The 18,714-nt window shown below is 37.7% G+C and overlaps 1 protein-coding gene across 1 annotated transcript; it reads left to right on the forward strand.

Annotated features, from left to right (window-relative positions):
• The first annotated feature begins 3,686 nt into the window (after positions 1 to 3,686).
• On the forward strand, positions 3,687 to 17,607 carry RBM45 (RNA binding motif protein 45). Its single transcript, XM_055398555.2, has 9 exons — positions 3,687 to 4,127; positions 7,841 to 7,963; positions 9,804 to 9,930; positions 12,252 to 12,374; positions 13,137 to 13,316; positions 14,190 to 14,319; positions 14,496 to 14,580; positions 15,003 to 15,166; positions 17,407 to 17,607. Exons 1-9 carry the CDS (start codon positions 3,828 to 3,830, stop codon positions 17,597 to 17,599), a joined length of 1,425 nt encoding a protein of 474 aa, XP_055254530.1. The 5' UTR covers positions 3,687 to 3,827; the 3' UTR covers positions 17,600 to 17,607.
• The last annotated feature ends 1,107 nt before the right edge of the window (positions 17,608 to 18,714 follow it).

Below are 18,714 nucleotides of genomic sequence, written 5' to 3' on the forward strand. Positions count from 1 at the left end.
CTTTGGCCACCTCATGCGACGAGTTGACTCACTGGAAAAGACTCTGATGCTGGGAAAGGTTGGGGGCGGGAGGAGAAGGGGACGACGGAGAATGAGATGGCTGGATGGCATCACCGACTCTGTGGACATGAGTTTGAATGTACTCCGGGAGTTGGTGATGGACAGGGAGGCCTGGCGTGCTGTGATTCATGGGGTCGCGGAGAGTCGGACACAACTGAGCCACTGAACTGAACTGAACTGAACTGAAAGCAACATATTAAAAAGCAGAGACATTACTTTGCCAACCAAGGTCGGTCTAGTCAAGGCTATGGTTTTTCCCTTGGTCATGTATGGATGTGAGAGTTGGACTGTGAAGAAAGCTGATCGCGAAGAATTGATGCTTTTGAACTGTGGTGCTGGAGAAGACGCTTGAGAGTCCCTTGGACTGCAAGGAGATCCAACTAGTCCATTCTAGAGGAGATCAGTCCTGGGTGTTCATTGGAAGGACTGATGCTAAAGCTGAAACTCCAATATTTTGGCCACCTCATGCGATGAGTTGACTCAATGGAAAAGACTCTGATGCTGGGAGGGATTGGGGGCAGGAGGAGAAGGGGACAAAAGAGAATGAGATGGCTGGATGGCATCACCAGCTCGATGGACATGAGTTTGAGTGAACTCCGGGAGCTGGTGATGGATAGGGAGGCCTGGCGTGCTGTGATTCATGGGGTCGCAAAGAGTCGGACACGACTGAGCGACTGAACTAAACTGAACTGAAAGCAACTTAGCACACAAAGACTAATATCAATAGCCAATAAGCCTTACTGTAATTAGATCATAGTTTAGAGAAATTTTGGAACACAGTGACAAGAATTTACTATTTTATCCTTGCATTTCAAAAATAAGTTACAATATCAATATCATCACTTTTTAAAAAGATTAGTAAGAACTTATTAAAAATTCAAGGCAAATCTGAAATTCATGTGAAATTCAGTGTCTATCAGTCTAATAATTGTGCGTTGTAGGCTACATGTTTTATTTCTCTTAATCTGCAATGGCCTAGCATATCTTGTCTCTAATATATGACAAATTAGTAATCATTCCTTCAAATCTCAGAAGTTTCAAACTGTTTTACTTCCATGTGATTCATGGTCAAATGTGACTTTATATGACTCGAAACATAAAAAAAATCTGTCATTATTGAGTGATGAAAATGTTCTACAACCGTGGAGATGGTTGCACAACTCTGTGAATACTAAAAAGCAATGAACTGAATTCTTTAAATGGGTGAATCATATATTTGAATTATATGGCAATAAATCTGTCTAAAATAGATAAGTCAAAGAAAAATTTATTTACTATAATTAATAATATAAGTAAATTTCTTATTTTCCTTGAATATGTGGTATTATTTCACATGATTAAACAGTAAAGAAATTTTGCTTTCTCAGCATTACCCAATATTTCTGATTCTGGCTTTGTTCTATCCAATCTTTCATTCCTTCTAAAATAAAATTAACTACTCTAAAATTCTCAGGATACCAATCAGTAATCTTGTCTTACAAAGAAGACAGATTTCCCAGAAAATGCTGTTTAAAAAATCATATATTTTCCACTAGATGGCACTAGTGTTCAAATAGTATTGCTAGAACACTGCACTTTCTTTACATCAATAAAATGATTATATTACAACATTGTTTTCATTCACTTTGACTGGTCTGGGCAAGATAAAGAGGAGTGGAAAGTTAAGATATTTCCTTAACTTGTTAAGCTCCAATGTAAACAGATCCCTCATTTTACAGACGTGGGACGTAATGCAAGGAGAAACTGTACCAATTTTGTGCTAAAGCCTGAGTGAGAACCCAGAATCCCTTACTCAGTTGCCATCATACAACTATACAATATTAAAAATGAAGGAGTGTATACCATAGACAAGTGGAATAAGAAATTAAATCTCTATAGCACATTGTACACATATCTCATTTGATCACTAGGCTATTAACCCCATATATCTTATCTCAAATAATCCTATCTCGAGAAGCCCAATCTATTAATTTCATGAAGTAAGGAGAAAATCATTTAACACATATCACTCAATTATAGCACAGTGCCCAACACATAGCAGACAGTCAAAAACACTTCTGAGCTAATAGAATGGATGAATTAATTAAGCTTGCTTATGTGCTAAATTGCTTCAGTCATGTTCAGCTCTTTGTGACCCTATGGACTATAGCCCACCAGGCTCCTCTGTACATGGGATTCTCCAGGCAATAATACTGAAGTGGGTTGCCTCCTCCAGGGGATCCTCCAAACTCAGGGATCAAACCTGCATCTCTTAAGTCTTCTGCATTGGGCAAGTGGGTTCTTTACCACTAGCACCACTCAGGAAGCCATAATTAAGCTCAACAACTATGCTATTTAGTAGGGTATATTATTTCTGCTTTACAGTTGAGGAAACTGAAGTTGAAAACTTGAAGTAATTGGCCCAAGCTCATATAATTCAGTGGCAAAACCATTTAACACAATCTGGTATTAGTTTGCACTATGTATTTTCTTACAAGACTTCCACAATAGAAAAGAAAAGCTCTCTGAGAGCCAGCATCATGTCTTTCCTTTTCTCCATTGTATATCCAGATCCTTACGAAGAGCCTGGATTATGGCTAGTACACAATAAACGGTATTTATATGTTTTCATTCATAGCAACCCAGGTCTTCAAGTTCCATTAACAACAAGCTTTAGAAGTCAGTACAGATTTCCCACTTCACCTGAACCTTAGGGCTTCCCTGATGACTCAGAGGATAAAGAATCTTTCTACAGTGCAGGAGATCCCTGTTGGAACCCTGGGTCGGGAAGATCCCCTGGAGAAGGGAATGGCAACCCACTCCAGTATTCTTGCCTGGAGAATTGTTCGGACAGGGGAGTTGAAGGGTCGCAAAGAGTCTGACAGGACTGAGCGACTAACACTTTCTCTCTAGCTTTCACATTTCTCCTAGCTCCACAGTTGCGTGCTGCTTTCTTTTTGCTCTCAAACCACCCATGGTTGCTTGTGGGAATCGAGTACATCCCAGGTGGCTCTAATAGTAAAGAATCTGCCTGCCAATGCAAGAGACAAAAAAAGATGTGGATTTGATCCCTGGAACTTGAAGATCCCCTGGAGTAGGAAATGGTAACCCCCTCCAGTATTCTTGCTTGGAGAATCCCATGGACAGGGGAGCCTGGTGGGCTATAGTCCGTAGGGTTGCAAAGAGTAGGACATGGCTGAAGCGATTTAGCACACACGAAGATGGATTTTTTTACTGGTTAGGACTCTGCTGTTTGTATTAATATTTCTGTTGCCTTTTGTTATGCAATGGGCTTCAATTCTTCATCTCAATCCTCTCAACAATAAGACTGGAGTTAGATGATCGGCAGTAAAGCTGAACAGTTTCAACTTAGTCCTATGGAGCTGTTCTAGTGAGCTTACAACCAAGATGGCAGGTTTGGGGGGAGAGTGCATGGGCTGTAGAAGCCAACAATAGGAAAGCTCTCCCCCCAGACAGGGCTCTTCTAGCAACAGGGAACCGGGGCCGCACACCTTAAGTGTGGGCCTTGGCTGCACGGGATCGGGGGCCTGGACTGCGTCGGGCTCCCCCGGGCCGCTAGGGTGCGCTGCAGGCTGCCCACAACCCCCGACCCCGGAAGCCGTCTCCCCGCGCATCCGGCCTGCGTCGGGAGCCAAACTTTTCAGTCTTCCGGAAGCGGACCCCGGAGCGGCAACGGCTGGGTGTGGTGCGACGGCCGGGGCTGGCACGGCTGGAGCTCGGAGGAGTAAAGGGGTGCGAGCCTGGATTCCGCCCCGGGGTGGAGCACCATGGACGAAGCGGGCAACTGTGGAAGCGGCGGAGGCTTTCGCCCGGGCGTGGACAACCTGGACGAGCCGCCCAACAGCCGCATCTTCCTGGTGATCAGCAAGTACACTTCCGAGTCGGTGCTGAGGGAGCGCTTCTCGCCCTTCGGGGAGATCCAGGACATCTGGGTGGTGCGGGACAAGCATACCAAGGAGTCCAAGGGCATCGCCTTCGTCAAGTTCGCCCGCAGCTCGCAGGCCTGCAGGGCCATGGAGGAGATGCACGGCCAGTGCCTCACCCCCAGCGACACCAAGCCCATCAAGGTGCGGTGCCGGGGCGGCATGCCCCGCCTGGGGGCTCGGGGCGCGGTTTCGGGTGCGGCGCGGGCAGCGCACGCGCTCGCGGGGGCGGTGTGGGCAGCGCCTGGCGCTGCGGGCGAGGCGAGGGAAGGGCCACGTTGCAGAGAGGATTTCCTCGGACCTCCCTGCGCGAAAAGCTGCGAGAGGGTGCGGAGAGAACGCCCGCTTCCGGGTCGGACCGGGATCTGCGGCTGCTCGGGCTGCAGAGCTGCGGTGGCTGGGCCTTCCCCACTCCCGCCGGCACTAATTCCGCTTCCAGGTCCGACCGTGACCTGCTCTGAGAACTTTCCTTAGCCTCCTCTCTCAGACGTCTTGGTTCACCACGAGTAAAAGTAGTTAACTCTACTTTTCCCCACATCGGTAAGGTGCTTAACAACTTGATAAAAGTAGATTTAACTGTGGCCCTCTGAAGTTAGGCGTTTTCCCAGTACCAAACAAAAGTATACATGTATATAATATTTAAGTGCAGGTAATTAAAACTACTAATATTGCCTATTTATCACACTTATGTAAAATTTTGTAATTTTTACAAGTTATTATAAATACATTCCTTTGTGAAGGTATTAATGTCATAGGTTTTGTTACTGTCACTTCTCTTTGAAAGCAGACCAAAGTAAACTGCCTTAAAAAGAGCCAAATCAAAAAAAAAAAAAAACAAAACGGAAAACGAGCCAAATCATTGTGATGATAGTGTAAATTGTATTATTAAATGCTTCTCGGCATACTCCTAATTCATTTTGGTGGTATTTATATTTAGTTTCCACATCTAATTTATCTGTAAAATTAATATACAATCTATCCTTTTAGCACAGTGCCTGGTACAAGATAAGCCCTCTTGTACCCTGTTTGTCCATAGCAACAGTCTCTTCCCTATACTTCCCTTTAGTAGAAAACAGAGGAGCCGGGAAATGCCGACAACACGTTAGACAATAGTCATTCTGTCTCCTCCCACCTTCTAAACCGTCTGAAATAAGTTAAAACAGATCATCAATGAAGCTAAGTGTAAGGCCACAGCATGTAAAATCGAGGGGACAAACTTTCTATAAAGGGTCAATAAATATCTTAGGCTTTGTGAATCACATACAGCCTCTGTCATCCATTCTTTTTGTTTTTTAACAACCCTCAAGAAAATGTAAAAGCAGTTCTTAGATTATGGACTACAGAAAAACAGGAAGTTGAAGTTTGTTGACTCCTGCACTACCTTGATAATTTTAATCTTCTTTCAATTATGGTCTTAGTAGAGAGAATTTCTGTACTTTGAATATAACCACAGAGGTCTCCTGGGAAACTTTGCTAAATGCCCCAAATTTGAAACATAATGACCCCCTCTTTCCTTGATTAAATTCCTACAAGAGAAGTAAAAGTCTCAGCACTAAAATGTATCCTTCCCTTTTAGCCACAGAGAAATTAAATGGTTCCCAAAGATAAAGTTTAAATTTTGTTTGTCATATTGTCCACTCAGTTTCAGCCAGAGGGTTTTTGGACTACAGTGCTTAGCTGGACAATCTAAGTTCACTCTTCACAGCGTCCACCGTCTTCCATTACATTGTAGTGGGTTGTTTTTTTTTTTTCTGTTTTTCAGTATTTCCAGTTAAATTAATTCAGCTTCAGTTTTCTTCATGTGCTTTGCTTTTGCAAAGTTTCAAAAGTCCTACAAGATAAATAAGAAAATTTTAATAACAGGCCTACAGCCAGAAAGGATTGTGTAAATGAGAATCCTGTAAGTGATCAACTATATTATCTTGAGGAAAAGGGTAAAACCTAGAAAGTGGAAGAGTAAAATCTTAGGAGAAATCATCAAATAGGTAGTTAATTATTATACGTACCTACTTAGATATTGTCTCCTCTATCAGAAATTTGAAGTGCTGCAATCTAAAATTTAGAAATTTGTGATCTGATGGCAACTCCAGTCACAAAGAGTACTTGAGACTTTTTTTCTCCTAGTGTGTTCTCATATACTTAAAGGTTCCCTATTTGTATTTCCCTGCAGACCATCCATTACTTAATATATCCACTGGACTAACTTTCTAGCAGGCTATTTCTGTGTTATTCAGTACTCTGTATTTAATTGTTTATACAGTGTTTGGCATATGGTATGTTTATTGAAGGAATAACGTGAAAGTAGATGCTCTCTAGGGATGTCTCCAGCTATATCTTGTAAGCAAGGTTCTACACCTCTGTGACAGCTCCTTTCCAAGCAAATATAATGACCCTCATTTTCAGGATTTCTAAAATATTTATACATTCTTTGGTTTTTTAGTTATTGCCTTCTACTCTGGAGTTTCATATGTTCAGGTTTTCCCCACTGAGTGGTATACAGCCCCTCTTCAAAGACAGAAGAAGACAGAAAAAATTCAAGGGCCCTGTATTATGGTGATTTACGTTAATTCTATTACATTTCTTCAAGTTATGAAAAATAAATGTAGCCATTATGCTCATAGCTCTATAAACAAATCCATAACTGTAGTTAACCCATTCTTCTCGAATAATGTAAAACCAAAGCAATTTTTAAAAGCAATACCATGAAGTAAATTACACTCCAAGTAATAACCTAATGTCACATGATATTTCAGTAGAATTAAATTACTAATAGAGAAGTAGAGCCTCAGTTCATTGTGTGCATTTTCTTGCTCACAGAAGTCATTCAGGTGGTCACTGAGATGATCCAGAATATAGTTGGGTTATTTTTTTAAGGATTAATATAAGCAAACAAAAATATGGCCAGCTAGACTTAAATCCAACTATATCAGTATTAAACATAAACTGGCTTCTATTAAAAGTCAGGGATTGTCAGGATTATTTTTTAAAGGCCAAACTAAATCCTGTTTACAAGAGATGCAGTTTAAGTATAAAGATGCAAATTGGTTGAAAGTATTGAATAAAAGAATAGAAAAAGTTGGTAAAAGGATAGAAAAGACTGGTGTGGTATCAGATAAATACTCTTCAACAGGAAGAGTATTAACAGAGAGAATAATTTCCTAAAATATCCTTCAAAAAGTAGAAAATAATTCCAAATGTTTATGCAGCCAATAATAAAACTTCAGAATACATGAAGCATTATTAATAGAGCTAAAAGGAGAAAAGATAAATTCATGATCATATTTTTACACTCAGTCTCTGATAGAAAAGGAAACGAAGTGAGTATGTGTGACATGTTAGTAACACCATTAGTCAGCTGTATAACTGACATTCATTGAGCACTACCAAACAGTCACAAAGAACACATTCTGTGACGCGCTGTCTCTTGCTCTTGGCGTGTGTGTGTGTTAGTCGCTCAGTAGTGTAGTCATGTCAGACTCTGCGATCCTATGAACTGTAGCTCACCAGGCTCCTCTGTCCATGGAACTCTCCAGGCAAAAATACTGGAGAGGGTAGCCATTCCCTTCTCTAGGAGATCTTCCCAACCCAGGGATTGAACCCAGGTCTCCAGCATTGTGGATAGATTAAATACAAAAGGAAAAAAGTTTTTGAAAAAAACGTAATGTGATGATTAGTGTTATCTCCTAAAAAGTCACTGCAATAAAATTTGCTTTAAACTGTTGTTTGATGAGATTCTATCGCATTGTATTTAACCTAACATGAATCTTACACTACTAATGAAGTAAGTATTCTTCAGAAATAGAAAAACAGTTGTCTGATATTTCTGCATTTTTCTTTGGGTTTTGTTTGTTTCTTAGGTTTTCATTGCTCAGTCTAGATCATCTGGAAGTCACCGAGATGTTGAAGATGAAGAACTTACAAGAATATTTGTTATGATACCAAAGTCCTACACAGAAGAAGATCTACGGGAAAAATTTAAGGTGCTTCTAATAGCTGACGTTTGTGATAATTGACAATCTTAAATTGGTTGTGCAATTGCTAAATCTTACGTTGTTTGAGTTAGATCATTAGATTGGTGGTAGAGAATTAAATAACTTTTTAAGTCACTTATTTCAATCTAGTTTTTAAATGTTAAAACTAAAATAATTTTTTTGAAAATGTATAAAACCTAGAAAATATTAATGATGGTGTTTCTCCCCCATTTAGCAAAAATACAGACTCAGGAAATTGGAGTGTAAAGCTCAGAGTTTTAAGTAAGGTCACATGCCTAATTGTGTGGTGGGGCCATTATTCATGCTCAGGCTGTCTGAATCCAGAATCTGCTCTTAGTCTCGAAGATTTCAAAGCCCCCTTTTAACACTGCTGTCTGTTGCCTCTCACAGACGTGCAGCAGGCAAGCCTGAGTGTATGAACTGTACTACCTCACATTTATTGCAAGCTTGTGACGTGTTGATGTACTTATTCACAGAAAGGTTTATCCTTCATAGTTTGTGTTTTAAAATTAGGCCTTTGAAGGGAATTATATTGAAAGAAAAAAAAATTACCTATAGCTCTCAGTTTAGCTACTTTAGCTAGATTGTAGTCAGTGAAATTTGGAGCCGGCTTAAAATCTCTTTTTAGCCATTGAATTTTATATGCAGTGATACACTTTCACAAAAACTATTTCAAAAGCAATTTTAAAATTGTCCTTTGAGTTGTAATTTTTTATTATTTTTCAGTACCTTCCCAAGTACTTGTGGGCACCAAGCAAGAGGGAAAACAAGTAATAAAAAGTAATTTTAAAACTTCCTCTGTCCTACCCAAATGAGGATTGAATAAAATACTTCAAAAATAACAAGTACTAAATATATATGCTCCATATTTTCTCCAGTAGTAAGGAAAAAGTTCATACATTATATACTTATAAACTTTTATCCTTTTCTGAGTGAACACATGTCATTTTTATCTATATATAGTATAGTTACTAATTGGTATCTATAAAATAAGTAATAAACAATTTATATCTCGTATTTCTTCCAACATTAAAAGTAAACATTTACTACATATTTCTCACAGTATTAACTTTCTGAGTGAACCAGTATATTTTAAAGATGTACTTTGAGAAGCACTGCTTTAAAAGATTACATAATGATTTATGTTTATATTAAAAGGCAGATAAATAATTATAGATAATATTAACTGAGTGTTGACTATGTCCCAGACCCTTTATAGGCACTTTAGGTGTATTTATTCTTTTAACCCTGAAAACAACCTTCTGGGTAGGTATAGCTATTAGCTCCATTTACCAGGAAAGGAGATAGGCCCAGAGAGGGCAGCTCAACTGCCCAGTTTTTAAGTGGCTGAATCAAGATTTGAATAAAGAAGATTCCGTTCCAGACTCTCTGCTTAACCGTCACTGAGTAAGGCTTTGAAGCTATCCAGACCATGAACAAATTCTTACTCTACCTCCATGACTTCAGCAAGTTATTTGATTTCTCTAAGGTCCAGTGTCCTTGTCTGTGAAATAAGCAATGTAACATATATATCCTTGAAGGACTGTTGTAACAATAAAGTGATATATGTAAAGCAAATGTTCAGTAAATAAAAAGCATCATTATTTTGGATATGTTATTATTAGGTTTCTATCATCCAAATTATTTTTCTAGCACCCTATTAGTTTGTGACATTTCATTGTTTATTTCTTTATTAAAAACAGCTATAAATTCTATCTTCTTTTTTTAGCAAGCAAGAAGATCAGTAAACAAATTTTAAGTTAGTTCTGAAATCTGTTCAATTTATTAATCTTGTCTCCTCTAAGATCATTTCTTTTGACTCTCATAGGTGTTTGGAGATATCGAGTATTGCAGCATTATTAAGAATAAAATAACTGGAGAAAGTAAAGGCTTGGGCTATGTTCGGTACTTAAAACCATCACAAGCTGCCCAAGCAATAGAAAACTGTGATCGAAGTAAGGATGTGTTCATTTATCATTGTTATTTGAAAAAGTGCTAATCTAATTATCTTAATAGTGGTTTGTGCAAATAGCCATACCTGCTAATTTAATCTCAACAATGGTAATTTAAATATATATAGTCTTAGGATGAAAATAATTTGGGGGTTATTATTAAGCGTTCATTGAGGCACTGTCTTGAAAAATATGAGCAGCTGCATTAACTCATTAAGTGAAAATGCTATTGTCCTAGTTTCATCAGTATTTCTAAATTATTTTAGCATTTGAGGTATTAAAAACATTGACCAACCCTTTCAGGTTGGGTTTATTTTTGTTTTTTGTTTTCAATATTTATTCTTTATATTTTAAAGAAATTCACGCAGTCTGTAGTATTTGTTCATGTATGACTTAAAACCTAAACAGAAGTAAGTATACTAATAAACATGTAATTAATAAAGATAGGATTTTTAAGGTTTGCTAACTTTGGAAAATAAATGCACATTGGGTTAATTTCAAGCTAGAGTGACATTACTGTTACTGAAGAGTTACATTCTGAAGAGTTAGAATTTTAGAGACTAATGAAAATATTCTTTGTTGTCATACTTGTGATTATATTGAACTTTAGAAATGAGATGTAGAATATTTATTTCAGTTAGTGGGTTTCAGGATATTATAAATACATACTGGAAATAATTATTGTTAATCGGTAGAACGCTTAGATAATCCTAAGTTACACACCAAAATTTTCTCTCAGATCCTTCTAAATTTATCAGTCAGCCAGCATTAATTGAGTACCTATGGTATATTCATCAGTATAACTAGAGGGATACAACTGGAATTTATATAGCAACCCTGACATTTAAGGAATTTATAGCTATAAATTTAATAGCCATAAATTAAAATTTATAGCTGTAAATTATCTTGGATAGCCAGTATTTAATAGGCAAAAAATAGTTGAAGAGTAATAGGATTTTTTTAAGCTCTTTGAAAGCAAGGTATATGTCTTATTTATCAGTTAAATGTTCAAAAGTGTGTGATATTGCCTATCAGTGGTGAAAAACAAGTGCACCAGTACAGCATGAAAATGCATCTGGAGTAGAATTTACATCTAGTGTAGAGTAGCCAGGACAGATGATGAGAGCAGCGTTAGTGAAGACATGAAATATCTAGAAGTGAATGTCTTTGCCTAATAGTGTGAAGGCAGCAGTCTGAGTAAACCTTGTTATTCCTGTTGAAAAAGTAATCTAGGTACATTTGAACCAGATACAGGAGGTTATGAAAAGTTCAAGCTTGGTCCACATTAGAATTTCCCTTGAAGATTGCTTCAAGAGAAGAAAAATAGCAAAAACTATTTCAGGATCATTGATTTAAATACAATGTCAAAAGTGAATTTCCAGACAAAGAATTCAAAGAGGCTGGTTTTATCCTTTTTAGAGCTACTGAATAGTATGGGGAAAGCTGTCAGCCTTTTCCCTTTGAAATATGCTCATGTGTACATATACACAAAGCTCATTTTTGGACACCTAGCTAAAGCTCTTAACCCAGATCCACATAGATCAGTTGAAGGATTGTTGTAATTAATTGAAGAGAATATACTTTTAAAACAGGCAGGGAAATTGGAGTAAAATGTAGCAACCTCTAAGTACATTTCAAAGGAAGAATCTTGATGGCAGTTGGGTGTGAAGAAGCACTGTTAGATTTTGATGTTGAGAAGCCTGAGAGAATGAATGATGATGTCATCTGTAGTAGGGATTGATTGATCAATGAATGATGATGATTGATGTCATCTGTAGTAGGGATTGTTTGATTGGAAAGGATAGCATAGAATTGCTGATCTTTCATGTCTCTGCTGCTGCTGTTGCTAAGTCACTTCAGTCGTGTCCGACTCTGTGTGACACCATAGACGGAAGCCCACCAGGCTCCCCTGTCCCTGGGATTCTCCAGGCAAGAACACTGGAGTGGGTTGCCATTTCCTTCTCCAACATGTGAAAGTGAAAAGTGAAAGTGAAGTCGCTCAGTCGTGTCCGACCCTTAGCGACCCCATGGACTGCAGCCTACCAGGCTCCTCCATCCATGGGATTTTCTAGGCAAGAGTACTGGAGTGGCTTGCCATTGCCTTCTCCGGTATTGACCCATAATTTGGGATTCTTGCTGTTTCTCATTTACTCTTTGCTATCTTTCAAAAAACAAAAAAAATAGGTAGGTCTGGTGGAGATGGTTGTTGGTATAGATTTTGTTTTATACAATTATAAAACTAAATCAAGCAGTAACAGTCGAGTATATTTGTAAGTGTGTTAAATTTGCTATAAAGTGTGAAATTCATAGATTGTCTTTTTCAGGTTATAGGGCAATCTTGGCTGAACCAAAAAATAAAGCATCTGAATCCTCAGAACAAGATTATTATAGTAATATGAGGCAGGAGACTTTGGGACATGAACCTAGGGTAAATATGTTTTCATTTGGTGAGTAGGCTATCTTTACTTAAATGGTATAAGTAGTAAATATTCAGTCTGATTTGGAGGGTTTTTTTTAATATTCTTTTATCAGCAGTCTAAATCTCACATAGTACATAAGAGAATTTACAGGGTTTTTTGTAAGTTGGTCGTGATCCCTAATGTCCTTATTATTTAACATTTAAGTTATTTCCAATTAGGGTTTTTTTATGGCTAGTTTTGCATTATCTAAGTGTTACACTATGTCACTGCCGTTATGTGAGGGTGAGTTGCTGCTTATAAGTAGCTGATCAAGAAGTATGGAAAACATACATAGCTATCCCCACAGTATGAATCCTAAGATTTTATCCCTAAATTACTGATGCTTTAAAATTAGGATTAGAGAAAGGAGAGGAATGACAAAAGTTAGAAAAGGTGGGGAAATGTATGATGATAGTAAGACCTGTAACTGTTATTTGGCATCAACTTCCTTTTAGGTGAAACACTAGCAATATTTTGCAGTTTTGCATAGTAAGCGTATTCCTGTGAAATTAGACTACACATTTCTGCTTACATTTTTGAATAGAGGTGAGGAAATGGGGAGAGTTGTCTGTTTTCTCATCCTGTCTCTCCTGATAGTGCTGATGACCAGCATACTACAGAAAACAGTGCCTTTGGTCAGTGCAGAGGGCTTAATGACAGTTCATTTTATTTTCTAGTACTTAAAATGTTAAATGAACCTTTGAATGAATAGAAATGTAAAGATTTGCTTTTTTTTCTGTATTGTTGGAGAACAACAATCTGAATTTTCAAGTTTTGACAAGAATGACAACAGAGGCCAGGAAGCTATCTCCAAACGCCTGTCAGTTGTATCAAGAGTTCCTTTTACTGAAGAGCAGCTTTTCAGCATTTTTGATATAGTACCAGGCTTGGAATACTGTGAAATCCAACGAGATCCTTATTCTAATTATGGTAAAATAATGTCTTTATTGTTTGTAAATGTACTATAGTTTGTTAAAATGGCTTTTCTCCAGTGGCACTTTTTAAAATTTTTTATTGGAGTACAGTTGATTTACAGTGTTGTGTTGGTTTCAGGTGTACAGTAAAGTGAATCAGTTATACATATACCTGTTTCCACCCTTTTTTAGATTCTTTTCCGTATAGGTCACTATAGAGCACTGAGTAGAGGTCCCTATGCTGTACAGTAGGTCCTTAATAGCTGTCTGTTTTATATATAGTAGTGTTATATGTCAGTCCCAATCTCCCAGTTTATCCTCACCCCCCAAAAAAGCTCCTCAGAAGAATGTGAAATATGCGAGTCTGATCCGAAACTCTCTACTCCCTGCTTTTTGGTTTTCATACACTTATCGCTTTTTTTCTCTATGTCGTTTCAGCTACCCAAGATGACTGTATATTCTTTTCATACATCACTTCTCATTTCATTTCCTACTCAGTGTGATACGGAAAATTTTAGAATTTTGAAGCTTATTTCGTAGAATTGAAATGTTAAGAAAAATTAGTTGGTTTTTAAGGTGTATCTCTGTCATACAAGAAAAGCCAGTATCTTTAAATTCTTTGGACAGAACTTAAGCTAATGATATTGTTTTTCTTTAAAAATATCATATTCATGCTTTACAAGAATCTGGTTAGTATTTTGCTTTATAGGAACATGACTGTTGAACACATGTATCAATATAAAATAATTTTGTTTTCTGATACATTTGATTATATTTTATTAATGTTGTGATATTAGTGTCTTTGTTGTTTTATCTTTGTGACAGCACAGACTCTAGGTATTCATTCTGCTTTCTTTTTAATTCCCGTGTATTCTCTGCTTTGTTCTAGGTCGTGGAGTGGTTCAGTATTTTAATGTAGCATCAGCTATTTATGCAAAATACAAGTTACATGGATTTCAGTACCCTCCTGGGAATCGGATAGGTGTTTCCTTCATTGATGATGGGAGTAATGCAACAGAGTAAGTACCATTCCAGGAGCTAGTCTAAAGCCAAACTTTGGGTTTGCATGCCATGACTGGGAGAATAAAAGTAGAAAACAATTGACCTCTCAGGTGAGGAAGTCACCCGAAGCAAGTTATTGTTGAGAGACTTGAGTATTTCTAGTTTTATGTAAATTACCTGTTCTTATCTCCAGTCTCCTTAGAAAAATGGCAACGCAGATGGTAGCTGCACAGCTTGCATCAATGGTGTGGAATAACCCAAGTCAGCAGCAATTTCTGGTAAGTGGGCTTCCCTGATGGCTCAGAGGTTAAAGCGTCTGCCTCCAATGCGGGAGACCCGGGTTTGATCCCTGGGTCGGGAAGATCCCCTGGAGAAGGAAATGGTAACCCACTCCAGTATTCTTGCCTGGAGAATCCCAGGACGGAGAAGCCTGGTAGGCTACAGTCCACGGGTCGCAAAGAGTCAGACACGACTGAGTGACTGAACGGAACGGAGGTAAGAATTTAACCTTACAGTACACCATTAGGGTATAAAATAAATGTGGCCTCTGTTTATTACCTGTGTAAGAAAATGTTCAGAGATAGAGTAAAAGACCACGTAGGTGCCATGATAACGCATCTACTTTTAGCTCTTGACTTATTATAAAATCCCTAAAGTGCGGTTTTTTCTTTTTCTCATTTTGAACCTAATTCTTCAACAGCAATTTGGAGGAAGTTCTGGATCACAGCTGCCTCAAATCCAGACAGATGTTGTACTACCATCATGCAAAAAAAAAGCTCCTCCTGAAACTCCTGTGAAGGAAAGACTTTTTATTGTGTTTAATCCACATCCTTTGCCTTTGGATGTACTAGAGGATATATTCTGGTAAGATTTCGGTTCCATAGAGCTACATTTTATTTTATTTTACCTGATTATTTAGAACTTTTAAAATTTTTTTGGCCACACAGCATGTAAGATCTTAGTTCCCCTACTAGGGACAGAACCCACACCTTTATTGGAAATGCTGAGTCATACCAGGACTTCCCTGGTGGTCCAGTGATTAAGACACTATGCTTCCAATGCAAGACATGCAGGTTCAATCCCTGGTGTGGAACTAAGATCCCATATGCTGTGTAGAGCAGCAAAAAAAAAATTTTTTTAATTTTAATAAATATTTAAAAATAATATAATTTATTTAAACTAGACATTTAAGCATTCTTGCAATCCGGAAACTTCCTGTGTCCAGTAGCTCTCAGGTGGAGATGATTTAAAAAGTGGTTTCAAAAAGTCTGTGGTTTTATATCACCTTTAAAAATACATAGTTATCTCCTTTTCTTTGTTATTTATATGTCTTAAGTCCCCACACAGAATTTCCTTTTATTTTGTTTTGAAGACATAAAACATATAGTTTTGTTTTGTAAATTGCATACATATAATGAATAAATCATTTGTTTCTTGATAGAAAATACATGTGTATAGATTTGGCCTGTAGAATTCTTTTCCTTTTCCTTTGCAGTTATAATTCAACTGAGCAGTGTTTATTAAGCATCTTCTATTTTGTCAGCATGCTATTGGATCCTTAAGGATAATATAATTACATTGAGTAAAAAATTACTTGATTGTAATGCTTACTATTATATATAATAAGTATCAGAAAGGGGAAGCTTGTTTCCAGTATAACTTCTTTAACCTTAACATTTTCTTTTTGATCTTTTCCTGTTTGCCTTACAACAATGTTAGTGAATTAAAAGATAGAAATCTTGTTAAAGAGTTTCACAAAATATCAGCAATGTGGTTCAACTGTTTTGATTTTTATTTAACCAATTTATTCTGTTTCTTTTTTGAACCTCTCTTCTGTACCTGCTAAGTGCCAGAGACATTGTGTAAACAAACATTATATCAATATTATGTAAACAAGACAATAGATCTTACCCTCTTAGAACTGATCACATGTAGGAGACAGATAAGTGAATAGGAAATTACAACCTAGAGAGGTTAGTGTTGTGAAAAGGAATGTTCAGGCTGTGAAATACATGGGAGGGGCAACCGTTACAGAAAGTCAGAGAACGCTTCTTGAAAGAAGAAAGGTTTCTTTGGAGGATAAAAATAGTTTAGCCAAGGAAGAAACTTGGGCATGTGGGTGGTTGTTCCTGCCAGAGAGAGCATGAAAAGAGGTGGTGGGAATATAGGATGAGGCTGAGGAAAGATGGAGCAGGGAGAGTTCAAGGACCCAAGTCAAGAAAGGCCCACAAGCTGTAAAGGAGTTTATCCTTACCCTGGAGGCATAAAGAGGGACTTTGTGGGAGGAAATGATCCTATTTGTGTTTTAGAAAAATCACTCAGAAGACAGGGCAGAGAATGGGTTGGAGAGGGATAAGCCCAGGGTGCAGGGAAACTAGTGAAGAAGGTATTTGTTGTTGTTTTTGTTCAGTTGCCCAATCCGGATATTTGCAACCCCATGGACTGCCACACACCAGGCTTCCCAGTCCTTCACCATCTCCTGGAGCTTAGTCATACTCATGTCCATTGAGTAGGTGATGCCATCCAGCCATCTCATCCTCTGTTGTCCCCTTCTCCTCCTGCCTTCTGTCTTTCCCAGCATCAAGGTCTTTCCAGTGTGTCAGCTGTTTGCATCAGGTGGCCGAAGGCTTGGAGTTTCCACTTCAGCATCAGTCCTTCCAATGAATATACAGGACTGATTTCCTTTAGGATTGACTGGTTTGATCTCCTTGCAGTCCAAGGGACTCTCAAGAGTCTTTTCAGCACCACAGTTCAAAAGCATCAATTCTTCGGCACTCAGCTTTCTTTATGGTCCCACTCTCACATCCATACATGACCACGGGAAAAACCATAGCTTTGACTATATGGACCTTTGTTGAAGAAGGTATTAGAATAAACTAAGAAAAAGATGATGATGCTCAGAATGAGGAAAAAGACCTGAGTGAGAGTAAAGAGAAATTAACTGATAGAGGAAATGTTTAACAAGAAAGATTGACACATACTAGAGATTGGATGTGGGGAAAGGAGTGAAAAAGGAGTCCAGAATGGATCCTGACTTTTAGACCTGAGCATCTAGGCTTATCAGTTTCAGTTGATCTCTCTCTCTCTTTTTTTTTTATTTTCAGTCGTTTTGGTAACCTGATTGAAGTTTACCTTGTGTCAGGAAAAAATGTGGGGTATGCCAAGTATGCCGATAGACTAAGTGCTAATGATGCCATTACAACTTTACATGGAAAGATCCTGAATGGAGTCAGACTCAAAGTTATGTTGGCAGACTCCCCAAGAGAAGAATCTAACAAACGACAAAGAACTTACTGATTCTTTAGGTAAGGTCTTTATAATATGAATTCTAAAACACACTGGCTAAATAGTGTAATGAAAGGAATATATAGAGAATTTGTTTTTAAGGATTTAGAAGTTGTTGGTTAAAAACACTGTGACTTAAATGTTTGCTGATAATTTTTACAATATATTTTTTAAACTTGGACTTTTTTAACTTGAAAAAAGAGTCATGTTTACTGGGAGAATGTTTTAGTCCTTCTGTAAAATAAAATCAGATTTCAGTTTAGAAAATTAAATAGTATTTGTGTATGTGTGTGAATGTCATTAAGAATTGGACTTCACTGTATGGTTACATAAACTTTAAAATTAGAAGACTTCTAAAGATTTTTTTTAGCTAACATCTTAAATTATTAATTGAGGTAATTTATGATAGTCTTTTGGAGAAGGGCATGACAAACCACTCTAGTATTCTTGCCTGAAGAGTCCAATGGACACAGGAGCCTGATGCGCTATAGCTCATGGGGTCATAAAGAGTCAGACACGACTGAAGTTACTTAGCATGCACATGACAATCTTTATAAAGTATGTCTTGACAGGCATTAGTGAAATGGCTAAAAAGCAATATCTATTATAGTTGACCCTTGAACAACGCAAGTTTGAACCGCATGGGCCCACTGTGGACATGTGGATGTTTTCAGTAGTAAGTAATACAACACTAGATCTGCGATTGGTTGGGTCCAAGGTTTGTTGAATCTGTGGACATAGAACCGTGGGTATGAAAGATCCACATTTATAAAAGGGTTCATGATAAGTGATATGCAGATTTTCAACTGTGTAGAGGGTCACCACACCTAACGTCCACATTGTTCAAGAGTCGATTATAATGCATCTTTTTGGACCTAAATGGTATTTTTCTGGACTCATATTTGTGAATAAGTGCGTTAAAAGTACACATTCAGAAATAAGTGCATTAAAACTACACATTCACGTACATATGTGTATTTTCAAAAATAACCTTGACATTTACGAAAAACTCGTCAATTATACATAATTCTACATTCAGCCTTATGAATGCCTTTTTTTTTTTTCTACTATTAAATCAAACCTAAATTTCTATACATAGGACAGTTCAGATCTCCACGATTTAGGGA

The sequence above is a fragment of the Moschus berezovskii genome, chromosome 2 (genome assembly GCF_049115385.1).
Source record: "Moschus berezovskii isolate FMDL1 chromosome 2, NW_MosBer_1.0, whole genome shotgun sequence".
NCBI classification, from domain to species: domain Eukaryota; kingdom Metazoa; phylum Chordata; class Mammalia; order Artiodactyla; family Moschidae; genus Moschus; species Moschus berezovskii.

Bases quoted from the DNA above. Each gene is read 5' to 3' on its own strand.
- RBM45 (XM_055398555.2), top strand. From the start codon at position 3,828: ATGGACGAAGCGGGCAACTGTGGAAGCGGCGGAGGCTTTCGCCCGGGC. The intron at 4,128-7,840 runs GTGCGGTGCCGG...TTTGTTTCTTAG, and splicing joins GCGACACCAAGCCCATCAAG to GTTTTCATTGCTCAGTCTAG. The intron at 7,964-9,803 runs GTGCTTCTAATA...TGACTCTCATAG, and splicing joins ATCTACGGGAAAAATTTAAG to GTGTTTGGAGATATCGAGTA.